Source organism: Orbicella franksi, chromosome 13 (assembly GCF_964199315.1).
Source record: "Orbicella franksi chromosome 13, jaOrbFran1.1, whole genome shotgun sequence".
Lineage (NCBI taxonomy): Eukaryota > Metazoa > Cnidaria > Anthozoa > Scleractinia > Merulinidae > Orbicella > Orbicella franksi.
Window position 1 is genome coordinate 13,878,066 of NC_138157.1, and position 27,670 is coordinate 13,905,735.

A 27,670-nucleotide genomic window follows, 5' to 3' on the forward strand; every position below is an offset into this window, starting at 1 on the left:
TATGAGTAGTTGTGATTTCCCAACTCTTCATTACCCATGAGTCCAAAACTTACTCTTTGTTTCAAAGTCGTTATCAAAAATTTAGTCGGAGGACGGCATGCCTGGGTTATTGCCCGTGGAAGCCTTGTTTCCTTGCACTGTTGTCTTGCCTTTCCGTTTCGTGACTTTTTGCTTCCCTTTCTTTGCACTCTTACCATCACTGAAGGCAAGTCTGTATGCATGTCGTCTGCATGAATAGACCGTGTTCGATATATTAAAATTCAGCTTGACATGCATTGAGGCTTAGAGGACACAAACAAAGGAAATATAATAACCATGTTTATTCATTTCATTTGTTTCATGGTGTCCTCTAGGCCTCGTATCAGGATCAAGCTGAAGTTTAATATATCAAAAGTGGCCTATTCGCCAGAGCTTTCATCATCAGAGGACTCGTATAAATTTCGTTTCGTGTTCTGATCTCCCTTTGGCTTATGCTTTGACTAACTTCTAATTCATAAACACCGAAACTTTCCAGTTGTGGAAAAGCGCCGTTGTCATCGGCAAAGACATAGGTAAGTGAATATATGAAAAATCATATACTTGAACTGCCGAAAAAGATAAGAAGACATGATTGATCATCGCAATTATACACAACTCAAGCAGTTGTGAAATAAACGCCTGAAAAAAATTCAGGCTTGAACAAAAGGTCTATTCTCTGCAATGAACTGCCATACTATCCAGGGAGGTACATGGGGCAAAGGGTTACACCCTGAGAATTCGTGGTTTACCGGTAGATGTTCAATCAAGAGAAAATGATTCTCTTGGTTTAATCTAACTTGTGTTCATCCTTGGACAGTTTGGTCGTGATTTTGTTACAGGGTCTGTTTTGTATTTCGTTCCCGGATTATTAAGAAGTTTCCTGCGTTCACGCCGATTCTCCTTTGTCCCGGACGAGTAGTGTACGTGTCCAATCTTCCGGACAAAGTACATGGTTTCACACTTATCGTGGCCGATTTTGGGGGTATGTCTGTGTATGTTTGAGGTTGAATCAGTGAAGGAGTTATTTGGTATGCCATTTCTTAGAGTAACACAGGGTATACATATTTTAATATGCGACTTTCTGCATGTTGAATTTTCGAAAAACAGCCATAGGATTATTTAAACTTTGCAAAAAGTTTCATCTCATCACAAGTCGTGTTTTTAAAAGGTTGTACCGTTGCTATGGTAATCTATTATGCCATAGCCATTATTGGTTCGCCGTAAAAGATTTAGTTGTGATGAAGTTCCAAAAAATATCAGTTCTGAATATTGAAAGGTCACAGCAGGATTACCAGTCCCCAGGAATTTGAGCCCAATGTATTTAATACTTTTCGTGCCACCTGGAATCAAAGTCATACAAAGAATGCATGCGTTCATCCCCGTTTCTGTAGCATGAAGCGACTAGGAGTATTTCAACTCCCCCCTGGATGGGATGCTAGTCCATCGAAAGGTTATCCCCCAGCATTGAATTTGCTGGTACCCATTTATACACCTGGGTGGAGAGGCACTGAGAGAGTGAAGTGTCTTGCCCAAGAACAAAACGCAATGTCCCCGGCCAGGGCTCGAACCCGGACCGGTCGATCCAGAGACAAGCGCACTAATCATGAAGCCACCGCGCCTCTCACACCCGTGCCACCCAGAAATTTTGAAGTATTTGAAAGCCACCCAAAAAGTTAAACATTTGATCCAGTACTGACATGATACCTTCTTTGAGAAAAGTGGCATGATAATAAAGCAAATGTATATACCAAATGGCGTCTGAAACTCTTTGCAAGGCCTCTGTTGTCAGTTGCATTAGATGAACTTTGCAGCAATGGAATAACACATCAGTCTTTTAATACCTACAACAGCTTTATTCCAAACCATACAAGCATGAACTTGACTAAACAATGAAGAATTTATACGATAAATAACTACCTCAGTACAACTGTGACCTTTTAAATATCAATGACGGTGCAAAATTCACTTATCAAGGAATAAAATGTACAACTTCTTTTTAAACTTACAACTATCTAAACATCTTATATTTAAAGCTTACCAGTAAAGGTCAGTCTTAAAGGGGCACAATATGTTTGTAACATATGACTGCAAGGGTGATATTTGTTTATCACATGGTGTTATTTAGGGGCATTTATCTCCATGTAAGAAACTATGGAGGGCCACAAATGTTTCCTTGGTCCTAATAACTTGCATTTCATCTATTGTTCCCCATTAAAAAAGGTCATTTTTCCTTAAATTCTAAATTCTAAATTCCTCATTGTGGCAAGTGCAAATCTGTGAAATGTTGCTCTGCCTCAAATGCAACCCCCCATTAATTTAACATTATTTCACCATTTTAAATTTACATGTAAATTCAATTTACATGTTTAAAATCGCTAACAATACTTTATCAAGTTACAACAAAAGCAAAACAGAACAGCAATAGGCTTAACGAAGCTTTGCGTACTGGTTTAAGTATTGTAAAATTCTGCACTTTCACTACTGTTTTCTTCCTAACAAAAATAGTTTTGTGGTGAAACTTACTGATTAGATAATGTCATGAGCCACCCCCTCAATTATGTAATTACGAAGGAGCGAGTGTCTCATCACAGTACCTAACACCTAACAATACCACAGAATTCTGCTGCCTGCTACATATGGTTTGCTTTTAACTTCACCCAGAGTATAGTGTTGTAACAAAGCTAATGCATTGTCTGCATTGATGTCTAGACACACCGTGCCAGGATAAGGGGAAGGATGGCCCTTATGGTCTTAAATTTTAGCAATGATTTCTGTCATTCATTCTAGTCTGGTCTTCATTCCTCTCTTGAACAGCAGCTCAGCAGCTGGTAGTCGAGCCTAGTTTACCACTAGCCGTAAAATCCCCCAAAATTTTGACCAATAAGTCTAAAAATTGATAATAAAATAAGAGAAAAAGGTATAAAAATTGAAAAATTCAACAGTAAATTGTAAAAAACCATTAACAAAAGAGGAAATTGTGGCTAGAGCCACAACTCACCATTTTGTCAGTATCAAAGATCTTTTAATAGGTCTTAAAAATCTTCAAAGACTTTATGTCAGCTGCACATTCTGTCCTGGTGCCAAAAAACAGCAGTTGGCCCAGGCCCTTTTGGAGTTGCGATTGTGGAATCATATTCAGCACACAAGAAGTGTCCGCTTTTTGTAGGATGAGTTGACAAATATTTTGACACCTCCTTGTATAAATTACTTTCAGATCTTCAGTTTCTGCACCCAGAGCGTGAGTTTAACCTAGTGTGTGAGGCAGTGATGACTGGATAGAAAGATCCATACAAAAAATAGACTTATGATGTAGCTTACTTTTAAACTGGCATGATTGTTCCTTGTTTTAAACTGCATTTAAAAATATATTAAATGCTATTCTATATAGTTAAGTTACATTCTACATTTCATTTGGGTGGTTTACATTAGAGTCCAAGGGCCCACACAAATAAACCACTGGATTAAAAAAGAAAAAAATAGCGTAAAAAATAAAATAGTAATATTTTGTATATTATAGCAATGTACCTTAAATCTAACAACTCTTATGAGGTGGGTTGAATAGAAGGAGTTCAGGAGTTTGCTAAGAGCACAGAAAAGGTACATGTATCTAATCCATGTTTTTCTTTTCATTACGAACAGACAAAACCGACCTAGAAGCAAACCCTCAAGCAATGAAATATACTTCATGGTAAATTATAATTCAACTCCTAATTTCAAACTTTCATTCTTCAGACAAAGTATGAGTTGGCGATCAAATAACAACTTAGTACCAGACCCAGGGGGGTACTCACAGTATACATGATGGGTGAAGGGGGGGGGGGTCCGACATTTTTTGGCGGGTTGAAAATTTACACCCTCAGAATTTTTTTAGGTCAAGGACTCAGTCAGACATTTTTTTAGGCCTTAATATAAAAGCATATTTTTTGGGGTTTACACATCTCTGAGCGTAATTTTTGTCGTGATCAATAGATCACAAAATGATTCATTTGAACTTTTTTTCAGCAATGTGTGAGTTCTGGAAAAAATGCTGATAATAAATCAGTATTGAAGTATTTCAGTCTTGCATTTTTTTGGGTAGAAAATTGTGATGCCAGGTATTTTTTTGGGGTGTAAAATTTCAGGCTCATGTCCTTTTTTTGGGTTCACAATACGAGGCTCCATCGGACCCCACATCAATGATGTATACTGTGAGTACCCTCGCTGGGGTGCCAGACGTATTTGTGATGACCAAACACATTTCAAACACCCTTAGAATACAGAAAAGCCTTGCCTACCAATCAGTGTAACATTTCTATACCTAACTTTAGTTTATATTTTTTATAGCCCCTTGGATTGAATGATAGACCTACTTTGCCTGTATTCTAGCTTCTTGATTAACATATTCTAGTTTCTTCCCACAGCTACCTGATTACTATATTTCCAGTGAAAACATCCTAAAGATACTGACACTCATGTGGTCATGATGAAGGGGGCGTGTGTACAGTACAGGTCAGGGATAAGCAACCAAAATCACATGAAAAACATGTTACCAAAAAAGGGCACAAACGCAAGTGCATAATTATGTGCTCAGTGTAAATTGAAAATGAGCTTACACAGCAAGACCCATTTGTATGTATGAGGTAGCTTGGTGCTCTATTGTCAATTTCTACAAATACTGCCCTCAGCTGGTCTGAGGGCAGGATATGGATATGTTCTGGAACCATACAAACAATAAAATGGGCTTGAGCAGTGAATCATAGATTCAACGCATCTTCAATTGCCGGACATAATTTTTGTACCGAAATTTCTATACTGAAACTTACAATGATTGTGAATCTAGTGTTTAATTCAAAACTGATCAAAGAAAACTGATTATCACACTAAACTGAGAACACTTTGGACCAAAATAGATTTTCTGGAATATTGGGAATTTTCAAAACAATTATCGCAGACAAAGCAAACAAAGCAAATTTATGGCATTGCATAACACTAGCAAAAACGTGCGAAAGAAACATGTTTCCACGCAAGTTTTTTAAAACACATGAATGCAAACAATATGCATGCCCATTTTGCAGGTACATTGGTCATTTACCACTGACCTGTGAATCGTAAATTCAAAGCATCTTCAATTGCCAGAGACTTACATAATTTTTATACTGAAATTTCTATAATGAAACAATGATATCGAATCCAGTGTTTAATTCAAAACTGATCAAAGAAAACTGATTATCACACTAAACTGAAAACATTTTGGACCAAAATGGATTTTCTAGGATCTTGGGAATCTTCAAAACAATTACCACAGACAAAGCAATCAGAGCAAATTTAAGACATTGCATAACAACAACAAAAGTGTGCAAAAAAACACGTTTCCATTCATGTTTTTGAAAACATGTGAGTGCAAAAAACGTGCATGCCCATTTTGCATGTGTGTTAGTCACTTACCACTGACCTGTGAATCATAAATTCAAAGCATCTTCGATTGCCAGACATAAGTTCTATAATAAAATTTCTATAATGAAACCATGATTGCGAATCCAGTGCAAATACAATGAAACAATGATTGTTAATATAATGAAAAAATGATTGTGAATCCAGTGTTTAATTCAGAAGTCTGATCAAAGAAAACTAATTATTATACTAAACTGAAAACATTTTGGACCAAAATAGATTTTCTAATTCGAATAAGTGGAGCAAATTAAACAACTGATCATAAGAAGATAAATGATCTTAAGTTGCTCACCACTAATTGAAAACATAAATTTTGGGAAGGGAAAAATATCTCTCACTCCCTTAAAATTTCATGTACCAAGGAACTACAATTGATAAACTTCAAGGCTAATCAACTTGCTTGAGAAAAGTTGTTATTTAAAATATAACCAAGTTATGTTATTTACATGCGTATTTGACAGGACATCTGGGTCCCTGAGGTCATGTGCTACTTGAAACATTTTCAGTCAGAATTGTGTCCAAATGAACAAGCTGTTAGCCCTAATATTAGCTCTTTACTTGAGTATAACTCAATCAATTAAAATAGATTCATTACTCAAGGTGCCTAGATTGTTCAGGAAAAAAGATAAACAGAGAAACTTACTCATTTTTTTTTTTATGTTATGCAAATTTAGATCAGTATCATTTGGCGATGGAATCTTGGGAATTTTCAAAACAATTATTGCAGACAAAGCAAACAAAGCAAATATGTGGCAGGGCATAACAATAGCAAAAACGTGCAAAAGAAACACATTTCAACTTGTGTTCTTGAAAACATGTGAGCGCAAAAAAACGTGCATGCCCATTTTGCATGTGCATTGGTCACTTACCACTGACCTGTAGTGTACCTGTAGATAGCAACAGGTGGTGCCCAGCTACAAATTCACTTACTATTGATTGTGTGAGGGTAAATTATGATATCAGCACAGATAAGGGAATGTGTCACTGCAACATACCCCTTCTCCATTTGTAAATTTGTATCAGGGGTGGATCCAGATTTTTTCTTAGGAGGGGGTGCACCACTAAGGAATGGTGTAACTGACTGGTGAGGTAAACAAATTTTAAAAGCGAATTCTAAGAAGAAGGCTTCATCTCCAGGGGGGGGGGGGGGGGAGGGGAGGTGCACCCCTGCAATCTCCCTCTAGATCCAACCCTGTAGATACATGTTGTGATTTTGTCCCTGCCACATGTCACTGTGGTGTTCTACAGCATGTCCCTTCATGCATTCATACATTAAAGCTATTTTACTCTGTAATTCTGAAAAGAAAACTTGATTCAAAACCTCCATCCTCCAGGCGAAGCTTTCTCACTCTTGTTTGAAGTGGTGGTAGACATTCACTGGAGCAAAAATGGCCAGCGCACCAACGAAAGACCCAATTTGTTCACTGACACCATACCACAGAAGGTGATTGCGACCTTTCTCGCGCATCATCGCCCCAATTGCAACTTTGATGTACGTTACCACAATAACAGCACTGACGCTGATCAAAACCTTTTAAAAGAATAGAATAATTTTATGTGTAAATAAGATATTATTTTGGATTTATAGGAGTTATATACCAAAGTAACTGTAAAATCACATTTTCATTTTTGTCATTGATTCTCCACCTCTAATTAATATTATTGCACGCGTGGCAAAAACATAATTTCCTTCAAGTGGTTCAAATTCTCCCCATCAATCTCCTTAACCCTTCCAAAAATGCATCTTACTACACTGCTTTTAAGCCATCTTACCCTGGCTTGTCTTAGCCAATGACCACCAGACCTATATTGTTCTTTCAGTGGAGGTTCCCCAGAGGACCAGGCCAACAAAGTCTCCCCTTCACATACAAAATGACCAATGCATACTGCAACATGGCCAGAAAATCATTTTGTCTGGGTGTGATTCCAAATACAAAAATTACTTATTTACATTTCCCCTTTTACTCACGTTTTATGTCTCAAGAATAATTAGACTTTCTTTTAAGTGTACAGAAAGTATGACAAACAGGTTAGGTTGACCCTAGAGAATATTACATGATACTGTAGGTATAGTAGTAAGTCAGTCCAACCAAGTATATTGATTTCCTCTCTAATGCTACATGTAGTGATTAACTACTTTTAAAGGGGAGGGAACCAGCCACAGTGAAGAAAATAGCCCCTTCAACAAATTAAGGAAATTACGCTTTCCTTTCTCCAAAGCAACAGATCACTATTTACATTTTTAGAACATTCTGTAAGTTACATAACAAGCAACAGATTGATCACTAATTACACTTTTAGAACATTCAGTAAGTTACCATAACAATTCCATTTAGAATCCTCTTTGCAATAAGTGCCTCCAAGTTTTCTGAAAAGCACTTCCCATTGGTGCCTTTTGTTATTTAGTGCCCATATTGCAATAAGTACCTTTTCCCAATAAGCAGCCATTACCGAAAGTGACATTAAAGACAATGACATAGAGTGGCTGATTAGGTGAACAAATTAGTCTGTTTTTTATCGATAATAGTGAACATTATGACCATCAGAGTTCCTATAGTTACTGGTTTTGAATCAAAAAAATCTGTTGTTTTCATTGAAGTATTGCACCACATTCAGATGTAAAATTTAAAGTCCGCATGCAAGCTAAGTGGCCTATCACACCTAAGCTTATCTTGGTTTCTGTAGCATGAAGAGACTAGGAGTATTTCTACTCCCCCTCTAGATGGGATCCCAGTCCATCGCAGGGTTATCCCCAGCACTAACACCGCTACCCATTTGTACACCTGGGTGGAGAGAGGCACTGTGAGAGTAAATTAAATAAAGTGTCTTGCCCAAGAACAGAGCACTACTAGTATGTCCCTGGTCAGGGCTTGAACCCAGACTGCTTGATCTGGAGTCGCGCGCACTAAACATGAGGCCCCTGCACCTCCACATATTCAAAGTGTGTTCAAAAAGAAATAAGTGCCTCCTTCCAATAAGCGCCCTTTTTTGAACTACCTAGTCAATTAGCACCCTGGGTGCTAAAGCAAATCATTAAGGTATGCACACTACTATTTAGTCTAATATGCTTTATGCCTGGGCCATGAATAATGTCCCTATATATTTCTTAATGTGACACAATCTACTTACAATCAAAACAGCGCCTGAATCTTCACACCGTAACAGCACACTGGGACTCTGTGACGCTATAACAATAATGTATGTGCACATACCAAGATACACACAACACAGCACTTCTATGACGACTGTTGATTGGGTTCGGATAAATGGAAACACCAAGCAGGTGACTGGATTGGCGATGTTAGACAGCGTGAGCGTTAGATGATAAATGTAATAGCTGTAAGGTATACAGGCATACGACTGGATAGCTGGTATGACTCCATTGCTCAACCCACTGACTACGGCTAAAATCACCAGAAGAATGATGATACTGATGGTGGACAAATTTCCAGTGTCGTCATTTTTATCAGGGTTGCCTTTCTTCTCCTCGTTAGAGCCAAGCTCCATGCCTTCCTCGTGTGTCTGGGTCTGTTTGGCATCCAGGTCATATGTACTGTGCTTTACCTGCTGTCGTTTGGCCACAGGCAGGTGATTCAGCCCCAGAAAGGCCAAGCCACAGGCTACCATCATTCCAGTCAGAAACCAAAAGAACACTTCTGCAGAGAACTTTGGACCAGGTCCCCAGCTACCTGAGCTGGTATCATTTCCCGAAGTTTGATCAGTGGTATTCACGGGAGCTTGAGTGGGGTTTACACAGGAGGTGTGTGACCCCCCTCCCACACCCTGCGCCAAGGCTACAAGACTTGGCAAAAGGCCACTTAATCCTTCACCAGCGAAGTATGGGCTCATGTATACTGCTCGGAAGATTGCCATGTATGGTAGGAACGCGACAGAAGAGGTACAATCTACCGTGGCAAGAAAGAAACACAGAACCAAAAGCGCAGTGCTCCGTTCAGCTCCTGCGATGAAGCTCGTTTCTTTCCAGAAAAACGCCAAAAGCGCACATGCGGCGATTCCAACAAGAACGCTTATGTAAATGGCTGGTACCTCGCGAACTACACGTGGGAAGAATTTATTTCCCAGAGTAAATGCCAAAGGCGCTATGTTGGCCAGTTGAATTATAACTGTTAGGTAGGATGGCAGAGACCAACTTTCAGGGATTTCTTGAACAATTATGGGTAACTCGACCCACAGTCCGTTGATCGCGATCCATGAACCAGTGCCGAATATCACAACGAGTACGTATGTGACAATGGAAATGCCAGAAAAAGTGTTCTTGATGCGGTTCTTTATGCTTTCCCAGGCCATTTTGACAACTTAGTACTATCGAGTCCTTTAACCTTTCCAGGTGGTAGAAAATTTGAAATGCTGTGCCAAAGTTCCAAGCAAACAACCTCGTCGCTCAACGACCAATCGACCAATATTGTACTTCACGCGTCACTTCACGCGCCCTTCACGCGATGATGCAATGTTAGGGGGGATAACTGCGACTCCTATCAATTCGTGGTGTTACCGCGGTCTCGTTGATAGGGCCAGTGTGAATCAACTGCAAATAAGACGGTGTCAATTTTAAGAGCTCTCAATTGAACTTATTGTTTTATCTTATAAAAAAGCAATTTTACAGAAGAACTTCTAGTTCCCATATCTGTGTATCCTACAGAAGGTTTTCATCCTCCCTCCCTTCTTTTCTTTCTTAGTCTCTCCCTGTGTCCGAGTGATGTGAGCCCCTTGGCCCATTATACAGCGGTTTTGAGTCGAAGACGTATACACTTCATAAAAAGAACAAGGAAAAGAATTGTCCAGGTTGTCGAAGGTTTGGCGCGCTTCAACGGTGACCTGCTGAGTTCTGTTTACAGCTTTGTTGTCACTAAACTTACCAATGAATAAGGAAGGTCGAAAGCGAAAAGTAGCTATTGTCACTCCGCCAGATAATCGGTCTCTGGTGAATCCAAGAACACCGAGTCCGAAGAGGTACAGAGAAGAAAATGGCGACCACGATGAGACGTGGAACTACGAGAGTGAAATGGGTAAGAAATACATGTACGAGTGCATGTCATGTTCGAAATCCAGCTGTCGCATCTGCTACAGCTGAAAATTGACTTGTTTTGCATTGTGACAAAGTGTCATGTACTCAGTGAGCCCCTTCATATTCACAACACGTGTACGTAAAGTGAGTTGTCTCTACCCCCACCCGGTGGGTGGGGGGGGGGGTACTGTCCTGTATGGGCCATGTAGGTATGTGCCGCTGTGAAGGGTATGGTTTTCAAGCAGTTTACTCTAGGATAGGGTATATAAATCAGAGTATTTGGGTCTAGCTAGATTAGGGTATCATTTTTCACGAAACTGACCAGTTGGTTGAAGATTTTATCTAGACTAAGGAAACCAGGAATTGCCATTCAAAAGCATAAAAATCAAATCGGTAAGTTTAAATTAACGTGAATAAGCCTCCACAGTGTCAATAGATGGGGGGATTTGGGGAGTTTACTCTAGTATAGGGTAGCAAAATTCAGCTGAACTAGCTCTGGTTTAGGCTAAGGGTTCCAGGGTCCCAGCGGCACATCCCTACCCAGAAATTCCCAAAACACCCCGCTGGGTCTCCACCTAAATTAAAGTCTTTAAAACAGTGGATTCAAGTTCGGCCACAGGGGACCCGAACACTTTATCAGCAATAAAAATTAATGTACTGTTATTTACCTGTGTTCCTGTGTCTTTTTGAGTCATTTAGAAGGGATTTGAATGAAGCAAAGGCGGTTTACATTTCTGAATATTATCTCCTCTGCCGCTTTGTAATTATGACGCTCCGATTACGTCTTAGGTTTCAAGTAACATTATTAACTATCAACTCCCGTCAGGAGAGAGATTCTCAGGTTTCACAACGGCCGTTCGATAAAAGAGAAAAGAGAAAATGAGAGTTAATAGTTAATGACATTACTCAAAACTTGAGACGTAATCGGAGCGTCATAATTACAAAGCAGCAGAGGAGATAATGTTCGGAAATGTAAACACAGGGGTCCATTAAAGCGGCATGTCTGTTTGTATGTTCGAAATATAAAGAAATGTATGGGATATTGAAGAGTCTTAATATCGTAAACTTATTTGAGTAATGTCTATGTTAAAGTTCAAAATAAACATAAACCTACCTCAGTTGTTGTGTATTGTCGTTTCTGCAGCTCAAAATGGCAAATTTGAGCGAATTGGTGGGTTTTGCATTGACTGTTACTACACGTTATAAGAAAGAGACAAGTGTGGAAAGCTCATTTTCGACGGCCCCAGCGCCAAGCTGATTTTCACCTAGAAATTAGAATCACCTGGCTTCCTAATCGAACACCAGATAAACTGAAAGGTTGACGCTTCTTCTCCTGGCATTCAATCGAAGATCCATTCAAAATCAAGTGCTAACTGCCAAGTAATTTTCAAGAAATGCAGCTTTCATAGCAACCAGCACCTGCGGCTGAGATTTCCTGTGTAAAGGAGTAACAGTCACACTGTTTGCTCCACACTGATTGGATGCATTGTTTAGCATCATCCAATCAATGTGGAGCAAACAGCATACCCAACAACTGAGGTAGGTTTACATGTACGTTTATTTTGAGCTTTAACATAGACATTATTTGATATAAGTTTACTCTTCAATATTTTTTCTCTCTTCAATATTCCCATACATTTCTTTATATTATAATAATTATGAATTTGTTGTGCGCAAATTCCATACGTATATGTTCAAATGCACATTACAATTAAAATACATAAAAAATAAACGTTACACGCTAAAAGTGAAAATTACAGCTTAAAAACTATAATTCTAAAAAACTAAGTTATAGGTTAAAAATTACAAGCGTTAAAGTACAATTTATACCTAACTAAAATCTAAAATTCTAAGAAGATCTTTTGACATACAAACAGATATGCCACTTGTATGGGCCCCCTGTGATGTAAACCACCTTCACTTCATTTAAATCCCTTCTAAATGACTCAAAAAGACACAGGAACGCAGGTAAATAACAGCACATTTATTTTTGTTGCTGATAAAGCGTTCGGGTCCCCTGTGGTTCAACAGTCTCCTGTGTTTGTCTTATCTGTTGTAGAAGTTGATTTGTTGGCGTTTTGAGGCAAAGTGTGGGCGCAGCCCTCAGGGGAACCTTTATCCTAAGCTCTAAGGTTTACAAATGGGGTCTGAATTGTCGTTCAGAAGATTCCTTGGGAAGTTTGTGGAAACACAATGACTGTAAATCAAGCAGCTGAGAGCAGCCTAAAATATAGTAAATTCGGCAGTCAGAGTATATCGCAGATTTCCAGTGGAAAGTGTGATTAAAACTTGTTGAGGGTCTTTTATGTTTGCTTGGTCAATGGAAATATGCTGAGCAATAATTATTCTAAAACCCAGTTGAATTTTTTGCTTAGGTCAGTGGAAAATATATTGAGCGATTCTAAAAATCATTCGAAATTTAAGAGCAAAATAGAGAAAAATAAAAGTGGCACATCTTCCAAGTCAAAGATATTTAAGGTGGCTCGTGTGCACAGTGTTGTCTATTTTTCTCTGAATTTCATCAGTGTATTATTTTTAAACGTAGCTGTAGGCTCACAAAGGATCATTTTGTTGAACAAAAAGCAGAAAATTTCAATACTACAGCTGTATGAATGCACAAAGCTCAGGGTCACTTTACTTTTAGCCATACTGTAAATAAAATTATTAGTGCTTGGGGTGCTTATTTCAAATTTAGAAGAAGATGGGGGGTGCTTATTCAAGGGAGGCACTTACGATTCAGGGGGACACTTGTTTAACTTTTCCCAAATCGTGGTCAGACATGATCTGTTATTTAGTAATATATAGTTGTGCTGCTGCACAAGGTTGGTTGGGCTTTAGGTAATGAATCTTCACCACCATCCATTGCGACGGTCGATGTGCAGTGCTTGAATGAGTCTATAATCACTTGCTTGTGATTGAACACGACCAAAACTATGCATCCTGTTTTGTCTCGCTACTCGTCTATACAACAAGGGGAGGGGAGGGGTATTTTTTCAAGGGGAGGCGCTTATTTTAACTTTTGGCTGATAGGAGGGGCGCTTATTTCAAGTGGGCGTTTATTTGAGGGGAGGTGATAATTCAAGGATTTATAGTAACCCCCTAGGGGTATTGGGCCGGAATAAATGCCCAAAGCTGGGAGCCCAGCACTTAAGCTTATATGAAAAAAGGTAAGTTTTTCAAGTTGATATAACCACAGTCACGGAGTCATCTTACCAGTTCAGATAAAATCTTTAAATTCATTTTTACCAGTTATATTTATATATTGAAAGTGACATCCTCATGCTGAACTTTAATTCTATTGGGTGTACTTTTGTTCTGAAGATGGAGCCAGTGTGTCATCAGGAACAGAGGACAAACCTTATAAGGTTCACTGTAATTTTCATGGAATAATTCATTAGTTCAAAGTTATTGCTAGTATCTGAATGTAGATAAAATAAATCTACTGGTACATGTGTTCTATCACAAATACCTTTCTCTTATGGTGTAGTTTTAGAAAATATCCATACCTCCTGCACAGAAGGGATTTTTTTCGAAGACTCCCCCAATCCATCTGGAAATTCCAATTAAGCTTGATATATTTCTTTACATTTTTGGGGTTTAGAGAACCCCTCACCCCCCCCCCCCCCCAGGAAATTCCGATCCCTTCTGTGGCGGGAGTAAGGATATTTTCTGGAAATGCATGCTGGCTACGCTACTCACTATAGTCCTGTTCTGTTATAGGTAGTTAGTAGGCCAGCAGTGTAAATTATTGTTAAACAAAATGGCATCTGCTTCTTTGTGTTTTTGAAGTGTCTGTGAAGAGGATTTAGTTATCAAATTGCTTTTTAATTGAGATACCTTTGTATTAATCTTTATACTATTATTATACAGGGTTTCTTGGTGATACGTGTACATGCACAATAACGTATGAGCTGTGTGAAATGTCTCTTCTAGTGCCCCAATGATTTTCTCAAAAAATAAATAAAAAAATAAAAAAATGTATGAGGCAAGCAATTTCATGTCTCCCATGCAGAAATTATCCTGTGTGGATGTCATTTATTCTCTGTCAGTCTTCTCAACCAAATATTTGAATGAAGCCTCTGTCAAAAAGGTCATGGAGTTTATGATGTTTGATATATCTGATATCTGATAGATCTGATCTTTGATGTATCATCTGACAGGTGTTTAATGACTGTATCCATGGCCATATTGAAATACATCCTCTCTGCGTGAAAATCATTGATACACCGCAGTATCAACGACTGAGGAACATCAAACAACTTGGTGGGTATTCTTTGTTATACATGATTGTATAGTTAAACATTGTCCTTTGAATGGTACTTAAAGGTGAAAGAAGCAAAGGGATAGATATTACCTTGGTGCAGTTAACCCCTTATTCCTGAAGGGGAACATGTACAATATTCCATTATTGGACACCAGTTTGGTATACGAGTGTAAAATGTGTTCTGTCACAATTGTGCAACTCATAAAATTGAGCTCAGCATGTTAAATAACTCCTTGTTATTCAATGCTGTATAGTCTTGTTGAAAGTGTAGCAGATATACTGCATCATTCTGTTTTTTTTGTTTGTTTGTTTCTGGAAAATAGGAGGCTGCTACCATGTATTCCCAGGCGCATCACACAATAGGTTCGAGCATGGTATTGGGTAAGTCGGTTCTCTGTAGTGTTCCCATGTCTGTGAGCTATTTATTTATTTACTTAACATTACACAGACCTTTGTGTGACATTCCCTTTGACAATACTTTAATTTTATGGTAACAAGTGACTGCCACCTACAACAATATCAACTAGAAACCTTTGTTATATCGCAATTGGTTCTAAGAATGTGTTATTAAGTAAGTACGTACACATGTGCCACTATAATGCCCCATGAGAGAAGAAAATGATAGGTCGATCGACATCTTGATCCACACTCTTTTCACTCTTTTCGATTGACACAACATCATCATCTCAGTCGACAGTCGACTAATTTTTGATTGATGTGCACATTTGAGGTGGTCGACACTAGGCCGGCTATTGACCGACTGTTGATCAAGTGTTGATCGAACATCAACCGAGTATTGATCTGGATGTCAATGGAGTACCAAGCGAAATGTCGATTGAGGGTATCAATCAACATTCAACCACTGATGTCTTTAGTACATATGATCCCTGTTTTGCATGCAGTTTCAGTCACTTGATGGCATTAGTTTTGGAATATTGGCAGGGATAGAATTTAATTTAGGATTCCTAGAAATGGATTCTATTAAACCAGAGTTTGTTGCTGTATTTGTATGTTGTATTTTCAGGACCTGCCACCTGTCAGGAAGACTTGTTAAGAGCTTGCAAAAAAGGCAGCCAGAACTGGGCATTACAGATGAGGACATACTCTGTGTAAAGATAGCTGGACTATGCCATGACCTAGGTACTGAACATTATCATATGATCCGTATGGCCCCTCATGCTATTGTCCTGGAAAACCATAAGAAGAAAGGTCCCATATATGGACCATACACATTGATGAGGCTCAAAAAATGTGTACACCCTACTAGAAATGCTTACATGACAGCCCCAGTGGAATATTATGGGACTCGAGGCCAGAGGGAATCATGTTTTTAAGAACATTTGATAAGGCGCTGATGAACAAATTTAGACATACATTGTAGACATAGACAATTTATTTTACTTGGAACACCCACCTCGCTATGGTAACGTTGTGTCCCATAGACTTGATAAGCAGAGTCTATAGGATGCAGGCAGTTAGTTTACAGGTGCACCAAGAAAACAAAGTAACAAAGTAAAAATGTATGTACAATTGGTTATAAAGATTTAAAAACTTAACTACTAAGAATATATAACTACTAAAAAATATCTGAGAATGCATGAGAATATAGAAATGTGTATAAATTGTACAGATAAAAACTATGCTTAAGGAAGGTAAGTAAATGGAGAAAATTTTAAAATAAGTTTACATGTATCAGCTGATGTCCATGTCACTTAGTGTATTTTTAAAAGCTTTATGGGAAGGGAAGGGAGGGGAAATGCTTGAAGACATGCTCCCATGCAAAACAACGCTCACTGTAAGTTATCGCTGTGAAGGCTGCTGACACATCTCAGTCGAGGGGCACATGGAATCTTGGTGCATGTACATATCTAAAAACTGCTGACAACTACGGGAACTCAGGTGCTCTTTATTGCTAACTCGGTTAAATTGCATTTCACTGCATTTAATACAGGGGATTGATGAATGTGTTTATTAAAGTATGTTATTTCAGTCATGGGCCTTTCATACTCCTTTCCTCTGTATCAAAGCAAGATGTAATGGTCAACCTTTTTTAATGAAATGAGTGTTACCTGCATTGTAATTGATGAATGTGTTTGTTAAATGTAATTTAGGTCATGGGCCATTCTCCCACATGTTCGATGCACTGTTTATACCAACCGCCAGACCAGAGAGTCACTGGAAGGTAAGCACTACATCTAGATCAATAATAAAAAAAAAATTGCAAGTTCACTAAGTAAACATGTTTCATCTCTAGATTACTTTAACCATGAGTTGGCCATAGGTATTCTTTGATTTCAGTTACTGTCAGTGACACTTAATCATACATTGTTTTTATTATTTTCTGCATAGCATGAAGATGCATCAGTAAGAATGTTTGATCACATGTTGGAAGTGAATAACTTGTTACCAACTTTTGCAAAGTATAATTTGGTTGACAAAGATGTGACCTTCGTTAAGGAGCTAATTTCTGGAGCTGTATTAAAAGAAAATAGTGCTAAGGTTTGTGTGTTTGTTTTGATAAGTAGGAGCTAACTTATTTGAGCTACAATCCATGCCACAATTTGCAAATTTTGTTTCAATTTGTTCCTCTGCCTCCAGACCCAAAGCGCTAAAGAACATGTCTATATTTTGCCATATTCAATTGCAGTAAAAAGTTACGGAACATTTTCGAAATAGGATAAAAAAAATGTAGAGTGGTCATACAAAAATTGCTCCTGGAAAAAACTATTTCAAAATAAAAAATTTGCAGACATTTTTTTTGTTTATATGTTAAACTCTAGCTACTGTACAAATTTGAGGGCAAACAATCAAATTCCCTTTGACTTGTACATTGTAGCTTTCAAAAGGTGATTCTGATGCTTGCATTAATATTCTAGAGATTATGAAAAATTTGACAATTCACAATTCCACTGTACTTTTAGCTGCTTGTAATAATCTGTTGTTTTCATAAATTCACAAATCAGGTCCATTGATTAGTTGCTTTTCTTGTGTCACACACTAAATTTTCCCCTTGTCATTTGTCTCACTTGAACCCTTTGTCAGCCTCAATTTTTAGTTCCTTGTCACCTGTCACACAGTAATATTTGACCCCGTAAAGTGTCATGTAATAAACGCTTTCTCACTCTCAGTTTCTTTTGTGACTATTGACAGCTATGTACATGTATTTCACTAACCTCAGGCTGTTCAACACCAGAGATGCTGAACTCAGATTGTTTATCGATCCCTTGCAGGTGTGGCCTTATAAAGGAAGAGGACCTGACAAAAGCTACTTGTATGAGGTGAAAATATCACTGTATTTTTGGTTTTGTTTCCTATATTCCAAGGAAAAGGACTGTTTCAAATTTCATATTTTCCCTCGTCATCATGAAAAGCTTGATTACCAGCTGCTGTTTGGGGAAATGAGCCTGCAGTAGGAATGAAGCCTGCCTTACGGTACTTGCAAAAAAATTCAGATGATGTTAATTTCGGACACAAAATTGTGCAAAAACAAAACCATTTGAAATTTTTAAACATCTAAAATTTTTTACAGCCTCCAAAATATTTACAGTGCAGCATAAAATTTTAAGTAGCTCCAAAGCTCTTTTGATGATTTTTTTATATGGTGTGAACTTTACATTTACTTGCACTGCTTGATGCATTACGCTTGATTGAATTTGTGTAATTTTCTTGTCGGTGAGGGTGCAGTAAATCCATCATTTTCACGGATGTTGTTTCAGTCTAATTTGTGTTTTGTTGGTGTAAATTTACTTTTGGTACATTTCAACAAAGTCCACATTGTTTGTCTGAAATTTGTCTGAAATGAGATAAAAAGTGTCCAAAAATTAAACGTTTGAAATAAAACGTAGGAAATGTTTATGTCCGAACTTCTTCGCAAGTAATGCAAGCCTGAAGCATTACAGTCTAGTACTACCTATATTTTATTTTTGACAAAAAAGAATGGAGTTCTGCTGCCCTATTGTAATGCATGCATTCCTTTTGACTGCTTTGTGCAGGTAGCAGAAGGAAAGTATTTTCATTTTCATTTTTCTCCTTTTATGGGAGATATTATTTGAATCTGCTGTAGTAGGATTTGATTGTAATTTCAAGTTGTTGTTTTCCAGATTGTGGCAAACAAAAGAACAGGAATAGATGTGGACAAGTTTGACTACTTTTCCCGTGACTGTCATTGTCTTGGAATCAGCAACAGTTTTGATCACAAGTATGTACAATATTATATTCTTTTCCTGGAAAGCAATTTTTTCAAGTATTTTTTGTGTCACTTGAACATTAGTTTTTCAATCCTATATACTTTAGCAATGACTTCCTCTTTCATAACAGTGAAATAATAATTATGGTTTTCTTGTCCTCAGACGTTACATGAAGTTTGCAAGGGTAATTGACGTCAAAGGAAAGCTACAAATCTGTGTACGAGATAAAGAAGCTGGCAACATCTATGACATGTTTCACACGCGAAACAGTTTGTTTAGAAGAGCTTATCAGCATAAAACATCAAATATAATTGAAAGAATGTAAGTGAAAGGAAATCTTTTGTACATCGTAATGCACTTGTGTCGACATTGCCATCTGTAGGATCCATGCCTCTCAAATCACAACAACTGGCTGCAAAACTGTTACAAACCCTTAATATTAAATAATAAATAAAAGTATTTAGAGAGGAAGCCATCAACCTTAGCTGGTCCTCATGCAGGTCCTCTGTCGTGGTTGAATTGGAATTTGGAGATGTTGGTTTTTGTGGAGAGAGGAAAACCGGAGAACCCGGGGAAAAACCCTTGGAGCAAGGCGAAAACCAACAACAAACTCAACCCACGCAATTCCTGCTCCCCAATACAACATGTATTTATTCAGGAAAGCTGCCTGTATGTATCTGTCCCATACTTTCCCTATCTTAAGATTTCTTGTTTTTTTTTTGTTTGTTTTTTTCTTCATCCAAACTTCATTTCTTGTCTACTGGCAACCTTTCAACCAACGGGACTTTATGGGGAATGGGCAAAGTTTAAAATGTTTTGAAATGACGTGGCATTTAAGGAAACTCTATCATCTGTGTAAAAGTCATGCTTGTGTTGTCTTGTATTGTCTAAGATTGCACATGTAACACTTGCTTACACTCAATTCTGTTTTTGCTGATTGCAGGATCACTGAAGCTTTACTTAAGGCTGATAGGACAATTCGCATTAGAGGATCACATGGGTAAGTTCACACTGGTGGCTGGATTAATAAGCTGTGAGCTTCATTTTGTTTGTCTTGAAAAAAAGTCGGGCTTTTAGCCAGGATTCCGTGACTGGCCGTCCACTAACAAATATGAGGTCAAAGGCCCCATCCCACTAGGGAAGTCTGGTGGTATTCCACCCCCCCCCCCCCCGCCCCCCCGCAACCCCCGCAACCAAATTTTGATAAATTGTTTTAGGTTTGTTTTCCGTGATTTTCAGCCGATAAATATATCGATCGGACTTGAATGATAATGCATTGTTTTGGTTTCCTAAAACATAAATTACATTGAAATGTAAGTTGGCTCTGCCCATACCAAACAAACATTCTTCATCTTGAAGTTATGGTAGAACAAAAAATTAGTGAGATATGGGTATGAGAAACCTGTACAATGGGTACTCTACAAATGAACCTCCAATGCTACTTTACATGTATCTTGTATCTGTCATGCTTCAGAAACCACAATAGTCTCTGGAGCTCATATGCATACAGAATTTTGGCCTTTAACAATAAACTTTATTTGAGTGTCAGAGTATTTAGCTAAAGATAACTAATTGGGGACACTAACATAAATACTAATATAAAATATAAAATACTAATATTATATAAAATATATAGGTAGTTAATAATTTAAAATATGTTTTATTGGTCTAATTAGATAAAAAATAAAACAATCTACATACATGTAAACAGGGAAAGGGTCATCCATTAAGGTGACCAAACACAGTTTTCGCGCGCGCTTTTGCTGATGCAATTGAGCGTGTGTACAAGGATTGCAAAAAACAAACATGCCATCAATAGAGCGATCATTTTATTTACTCAACGCCTTCACTTTCTGTGCTATTTTCCTCAATAATTGGACGCAGTGTATTGATGGCTTTAGTCTTTTATTACAAATATATGTTAGGAAACGTAATGATGCAAAGAACCCAGCAATTCTAAGCTTTTTCTTTGTTACCGAAAGAACCCAGTTAAATGCAGCGCATGCGTAGTAAGTCAAAAAGTTCCGATTGAATGAAAATTTGCACTCTCGAAAATACGCCTATTTCTTGAGAACCACTCATTAGAATTTCACGAAATTTGGCACGAAAAAATACTTTAGGAAATAAGTAACTGGAGTATTGAAAAAAAAAATTGATCTTTAACAAAGGAAATTCTAGATATTCCAGTGAACCTTCAAAAAGGGATAATTAAAGATCTCTCTGTTAAATTATTATTAAAATAGTGTTAACTTGTGAGCATTGTAACAAGCTTGTTGCATGCAAATTATAAAGAAAATCTAATGACGAGATTTACTGCAAATAAACAAAACCGATTTTAAAGGCCTTTTTCTATTTATTTATGTTGCCATGGCAACGGCACATACATCAGCTTAACTATCAAAAAACCGAAGTTTGTGTTGTTGACTTGCTTGCTGCCATTTTTGGCGACCAAAGGATCAAGAGTTTTAGAGAAAAAGGTGAATGAAACACAGGTATCAAAAACTGTGTTCAGCCACCTTAATTTAGTGGGTAGGCGTTAAGACTCAATTCTTTGTTCATGACTGCTTTCTGTGGTAGGAAAATGCTGTCCATTTCTGAAACAATTGATGACATGGAAGCATACTCACAGTTGTCAGATGCGATATATTATCAAATCCTGCACTCGACCGACCCTGCCCTGGAAGAGGTGAGTAACCATGGTAACCAGCGACTCAGAGCAGTGTTAATTAGCAAGTGTTATCAGTCATTTCAATAGGAGCAGTAACTATTGGATAGACTTCAGGGGGTTGGGCTTGGCTAACAGCCTCATCTTATAAAAAGAGAACTTGTTGTAGAAACTGCAAAAAAAAAGCTGCCCTAGTGTGCCAACAACAACAACAACAGCTTTATTTGCATGACCATAGAAATGTCTCTCCAAATTGAAGTGTCTCCGAGCACGTAATTGTTCTCCTGACAGCGATAAGGTTACACCCAGACTAGGAAGTGAGTAAGTAACCCTGTGATGGACTAGCATCCTATGCAAGGGAGGTGAGGGGAGTATAAATAGTCCAAGCCACTTAATACTACAGAAACCAGGGTATGGAACACTTTGCCCCACGTAGATTTTGTCTCCATTCTCATTTTATTCCTTGCAGGATTGCCCCCAAAGAGAATTAGTATTTAAGTCTGAAACGGAAAAGATAAACAATGCTGACTTGCTTTGCCTCAAGTTAGACTAATGATTGCTAGTCTCCTTTTCAAGGCACGTAACATTTTATTGCGGATAGAAAAGCGAGACCTGTACAAATGCATTGGATCAACAATACTAAAGAAACCACGTGAAAAGGTAAAGAAATGATGACATACTCGCATGCAATCCAGTAATGACAAGTTGAGGCAAACCCTTGGATAGGGGGTTTTCTTTAGTAAAATAGCGTTTAGAACTTTCTATTTCAAATTTTCGACTATTGGGGATCATTTGCCAAATAAGCCGCAATGAGCAGGAACTAAAAAATAATTTAAAGTTTTCTTTGTTGCCACGTATCACTCATCAGTTGGAGTCTAAATCAATTTAAATTATTGGTGCCGTTTGGAGTGTAAGAATATACTTGAGATACACACCCTAGCCTGCGAGCAGGTTCACCTTTGAATCACACCCGCGAGCGGCCAAGAGCAAAGCGATTCGGCAGGAAGGCGTCTGATGAAGAGGCGCCAGAAAGCGTCTCGCGGCCTCGCCTCTCGATTTCGCGCTCGCGGCTACGCCACGCCCGCTTGTGCTCCAACGTGAGCCTGCTCGCAGGTTATACACACCCATGAATGGACTGCTTCAGGTTTCTTTGGGGGTTTTCAGAATTTCCAATGAATAAGCTTTTCACTTTTCTATGACATTCCCACTATCCCTCCCCTCACAGGATACGGTCATAAGGTACAGTATTTGAATGGGACTCCTGATTTCACATAAAATTAATATTCACAGCCTGGGAACTTCTCGACAAATTATTTTCCTGATCAACCATGAAGGATATAAAGATCAAAACAGAGGCTGGCGTAAATTCTTCTTCCTACATCAATCAGGAAACACAATTTAACCTGACGCATTAACACTTCAACAGGAGGAGATTCCCGACATACAAGTGGAAATAGCTGGCAGCATTGATGAGGGACCTTTCGTCGAGCCTGAAGATTTTGTTATTGACGTAAGTAGTGTCCTGTTACTAGAAACCCTTTGTACCACTAGTGAGTTGAAATGATGTTACGGGAGCCGATTTTTAACGCCGATTTTTAATCCATGTTACATGAGACAACTTTTGACCAGCCTCCCCCTTTCCTCTCCTTTCAGTTGCCATGCGAAGAGCCTGCTCGCAGGCTAACTGTTAACGCAACTTTGTTGCGGCAACGGTATGTTACACGAGATGATTTTAAACGCAACACGCAAAATTCGGAAAATTCGGACAACAATGTTGCAAGTTTTTGAATCGCTTTCAAAAACCTGCAACGTGTTGCCGCAACGAAATGTTGCGTTAAAAGTCGCCCTGTGCGCCCTGTTACACGACATCGATTTTTAACACAACATTGTTGCGTTAAAAGTCAGCATTAAAAATCGGCTCGTGTAACATTACCTTTAAACCTCCTATTACTAAATTGTAATTTCTTCAAAGGGTTAAAATAAGGAAACAAAAGAGAAATACATGTATATTCTTCGTTTTTTTTTCCACTGCAGGAGTGCGGGACTGCGGGAGGACTAGTTCTAGACTCATTGAACATTTTTTTTATATACTTTAAAGATTAATGTCATTACTGCAGGACAACGGGAGTAGGAGATTTAATGTCACGCAATCGTGGCCGGGGATTCTGAAGTTGCTCCAAGATCTTAGAACTCCAATCTTACCCCCATCTCTACCTCTGACTTTTCCTTTTCCCCTTCCCTCTCTAAAATACAAGCAGGGTTGTATTGCCCCCCCCCCCCTCCCCTTATAGACTGATAATTCTGTTTTGATTTTGGGTTGCCTTTTTTGTACATGTAATTTTTTGTGTAAAGGCTCTGGCCTTTCCGTTGCCCCCCCCCCCTTTCCGAAATACAAGCTGGGTTCAATTACCCCTCCTCCCTCCCCCCGCCCCCCCCTTGTTTACTGAAAACCCTGAAAATGTCATTCCTTGATTTCTGCCTTTTTGTACCTAATAATTTTTGTTTCTCAGATTATCACGTTTGACTATGGAATGCGTGATAGAAATCCGATTGATGCGGTGCGGTTTTACCAAAAGAACAATCCTAACAAACCTATAATTCTCCGAAAGGATGAGGTATGTATGTTTTTTTAGGTTGACTTTGTATATTTATCGATGAGGTAGATGTGAAACAACTATTTGAAGGTACTACTCAATAGCTTTCGTTTGATTGATTGCATATTGATTGCTTCGGTGGTATATCAGGCTCGTTTGGTCTTGCCATGGTTCGTATTTTGGCGAGACATAGTTGGGCAAAATATCCATGGCAAGACCAAACGAGCCTGGTAAAGGCTGATATGGGTACGATCAGGTCTTTACCGCACCTAAATTCGGCCAAGTGACCTTGTTATGGTAGCCACATCAGGTCAGTGATTTGAAATAACAACATATCAGGGGCCCGTTTGTCGAAGGTCCCGAAAAGTTTTCGCACCCGGAAAGCCGTAGCAAAATCTCAACCCAGGCCTTTTCGAGAAATGGGCCACAGGACAGTAGAGACGGCTTCTAATAAGCTAATTGTGAATCTGGGTATGGTAGTAAAAATAAGAACCACAATAAAGGAGCGTAATTAATTAATAAGCAGCAAACAAACCAGTGTTACGTGAACGTTCGGCTTATAAACAGTACTAACTCTTTGCACACGAGGGCTTGACCCATCGCATAGTTAATAGTAAAACACGTGTTGTATGTCGTAGTAAGCGGTACCGCTTGAACGTACTGCTGAATAGCGTGAAGTTGAAGAGTCCCACTTGCAGTCCAAGGTCTAGGGGACGCGAGTCTAGTCCCGTCCTCCCACCCTCCTTATGGAGAGAAAATTTCCCCCTACCTCTTTGTTACGGTAAGAGCATCTCCACCTCACTTTCCGCCCATGATTGGGGTGCGCTTGTCGATCCACCTTGTGACTTGCGTGAGGATTTCTACCACTAAGTTAAAAGTAAGAACTATTTAAAGTATCGCTGAAGGTTGGGTAATGAAACAGGTTTATCGTGATATCCATTGCTAAGTCACTGTTATCATTCGACCCACTTTAGGTGAGCAACATGCTACCAGAGAATTTTGTAGAGCAGCACCTTCGCGTTTACTTTCGCAAGAATGACCCTGAAAGTCTGAAGAAAGCTAAAGGGTTAGTGAATGCTTTGTTACTGCAAACCTGTGAAGTACTTCAGACCTGTCAAGTAAGCTATCGTGTGCCCTGCTAGTGGGAGTCGTCACGCAATGCTAGCGTTCCTTGAACATTCTGATGCTCTGATAACGGCCAATCTCGTTCCCAGAGGCCGTGATCCTTTTGGTCAGCGCAAAGAAATCGAGACCTGGGAAAAAATCGGAAGGTGGGCGAGCATTAGTTACAGCGGCTACTCTCGCTACGCATGTTCAGAAACCATTATTAAAACTTGATCGCATGCGCGCAATCAAACCGGAATCAAGATTTTCTGGTTCCGGCTTTTGATTTCATCAAGAGCATTGCGCCTTCGGTCACCGCTGACCGAAAACGCGCGGGAACAAGTCGGATGGTAGTTTAAGAAGCCTTCGCTTTTGTTTCAGTTTGTTTGTTATTCGTTATTTGACAATTCATTTTATTGTTGGCTCCTGTCTAGGTGCTTTATTCTGTGGTGCAAGGGTCAGCAGTGTACAACGCCAAAGGTAACGTATTAAATTCAAATTTCCGTCGTGTCGTCACAATTGTACCAGTACATAGACATACAGCAGTCTTTGTTTGTTTGTTTGTCTGTTTGTTTATTTGTTTGTATTTTATTCCTCATCAAAAGTGAGTGATACTTTCAATTTTCAATTCGCTACTGAGTACATGGCAAAATCTGTGACTCAAACAAAGCTTTCCACTTCACACCAGTAGCATATGAGAATCTTTTGTCATTTTTGGTGTTACGCTCTCCCTCCTCTCCCCTTCCCCTCTCCGGCCGAGAGCCTCGCGAAAAAATATTGTACTGTGTTTGTTCATAGGGAGGGGATTCTCTGGCGGAATTTACCCAAATGAAGTCATCACAGGAAAGTGGTCAAAGGAACACAGAAAGACGTCTCACCTATGATGATTGAGCGCAGCCTGAAATCTAGGACTTTTAATATGATAAACAACAGCCAAGACAATTTTAATCGATGAGTTGGGTTGGGAACGTACGTGTCAGCAGATCTTTTTAAAAAGATGATTATTTTTAAAATGTTGAAGGATCGACTTCAAATTCTCATGTTTAACGATGTTGTAAATTCAAATCCAATTCACCACTTAAGAAACGAGAAGAGATCTAGGGCGAGTCTCATCTTGCAGTGGCTTGTGGGATCGTTACCGGGGCTAATATGGCTTCTCGTCTTTTGTGTTGTCCCAATAACGGTCCCACAAGCCACAACCAGATTTCTTTGTTTCTAAAGTGGCAAATGTACCCAATATAAAAGACCTTCTTAAGGTATTTTAATCAGTGGTTTTAAATTTACAACCTAGTTTCTAGTAACAAGGCATTTAGTGAATCACGTAAACGTCACTTCACTGTGTCACATTGAGTCACGTGACTCTTAGTTTCAAGCCCGCAATGTTTGCAGGGAAGTGGTTTAGGAATGGCGGGAGTATTTTTAATGTCCAACAGCAATTGAATATTAAATTTCACTTAATATATTTTAACACAAACCAAACGTGTGTTTGTGATAAGACACGGACATAAATTGTTTTAGTTTTGTAAAATCACTGGTATATTTTTTACTCAAATTGAGTACAATAAATATACTTTCATTTTACGAGGTTTTTTTTACCTTGTTAAGTAAAAATGTGTAAGGTGTAACAAGTGTCAAACTCAGACACTCTTAGAATGGTACCTGACTATTTTTCGAGATATTGCACTTCACATGGACAGACCTTTGTATTCGTGGGATTACGACTTCTCAAGGATTATGGTAAATGGTTTGAACCCGGGAGTATCAGTAGTTCGTATAGTGTGATCGTCCGGCTGAGGGTAGCTCTGAAAAGAACTGTTGTTAGTGACTGACGTTTGGACAACGTGAGGGGAAGTCATCTTCAACGTCAAGTGAATAGTATTGGTCAGTCGATAAGTCTGGTCCGTTGAACGTAATTGGTCAGTTAAGCCATGATGGTATTGTATGAAAGGCTCGTGTAAAATAGTAAATGGTTTGAACCCGGGAGTATCAGTAGTTCGTATAGTGTGATCGTCCGGGTGAGTGTAGTTCTGAAAAGAACTGTTGTTGGTTTGTCATCAGTCATTGGTCGGTTTCGATCCGACTATTGTAAGTCAAATTGGGCGGTTTTTGGTCCGTCTATTGTTGGTAAAATTAAGTCGGTCTGTTAAAAGTCAGTTTGTCGGTTTCGTTTCCGTCATGGATATTGTCGTTTGTAAGGCGCCGGTAGTTGCTGACATCTGTTAAGTGGCGTTTGTTCTAGGTTAGTGTACCAGCTTTCCAGAGTCAGTCGTTGAAAATAGTTTGTACTGTAGGTTAAGCACGGAGCAGAGTCCCACTTGAATCTGAAGATGACTTCCGCTCAGGTTGTCGAAACGTCAGTCACCAACAACAGTTCTTTTCAGA

At 38.8% G+C, this 27,670-nt stretch overlaps 2 protein-coding genes across 2 annotated transcripts; one reads left to right on the plus strand and one right to left on the minus strand.

Annotated features, from left to right (window-relative positions):
* Positions 1-1,848: 1,848 nt before the first annotated feature.
* LOC145466797 (riboflavin transporter 2-like) lies at positions 1,849-9,898 on the minus strand. The gene is made up of 2 exons (XM_081450507.1): positions 8,578-9,898; positions 1,849-6,979 (listed from the first exon to the last, which is right to left on the minus strand). The coding sequence occupies exons 1-2, from the start codon at positions 9,754-9,756 to the stop codon at positions 6,794-6,796; spliced, it is 1,365 nt and encodes a 454-aa protein (XP_081306633.1). The 5' UTR covers positions 9,757-9,898; the 3' UTR covers positions 1,849-6,793.
* A 324-nt stretch (positions 9,899-10,222) lies between these two features.
* LOC145466787 (deoxynucleoside triphosphate triphosphohydrolase SAMHD1-like) lies at positions 10,223-26,862 on the plus strand. The gene is made up of 18 exons (XM_081450500.1): positions 10,223-10,475; positions 13,796-13,839; positions 14,635-14,737; positions 15,062-15,119; positions 15,763-15,878; positions 16,850-16,920; positions 17,088-17,237; positions 17,969-18,016; positions 18,839-18,936; positions 19,088-19,246; positions 19,869-19,925; positions 21,503-21,611; positions 22,167-22,250; positions 23,017-23,100; positions 24,101-24,205; positions 25,159-25,250; positions 25,723-25,768; positions 26,087-26,862. The coding sequence occupies exons 1-18, from the start codon at positions 10,328-10,330 to the stop codon at positions 26,177-26,179; spliced, it is 1,665 nt and encodes a 554-aa protein (XP_081306626.1). The 5' UTR covers positions 10,223-10,327; the 3' UTR covers positions 26,180-26,862.
* The last annotated feature ends 808 nt before the right edge of the window (positions 26,863-27,670 follow it).

Bases quoted from the DNA above. Each gene is read 5' to 3' on its own strand.
- LOC145466797 (XM_081450507.1), bottom strand. From the start codon at position 9,756: ATGGCCTGGGAAAGCATAAAGAACCGCATCAAGAACACTTTTTCTGGC. The intron at 6,980-8,577 runs GTAAGTAGATTG...TTCTTTTAAAAG, and splicing joins ATTCAGGCGCTGTTTTGATT to GTTTTGATCAGCGTCAGTGC.
- LOC145466787 (XM_081450500.1), top strand. From the start codon at position 10,328: ATGAATAAGGAAGGTCGAAAGCGAAAAGTAGCTATTGTCACTCCGCCA. The intron at 19,247-19,868 runs GTAAGTGAAAGG...TGCTGATTGCAG, and splicing joins TCAAATATAATTGAAAGAAT to GATCACTGAAGCTTTACTTA. The intron at 24,206-25,158 runs GTATGTATGTTT...GACCCACTTTAG, and splicing joins TAATTCTCCGAAAGGATGAG to GTGAGCAACATGCTACCAGA.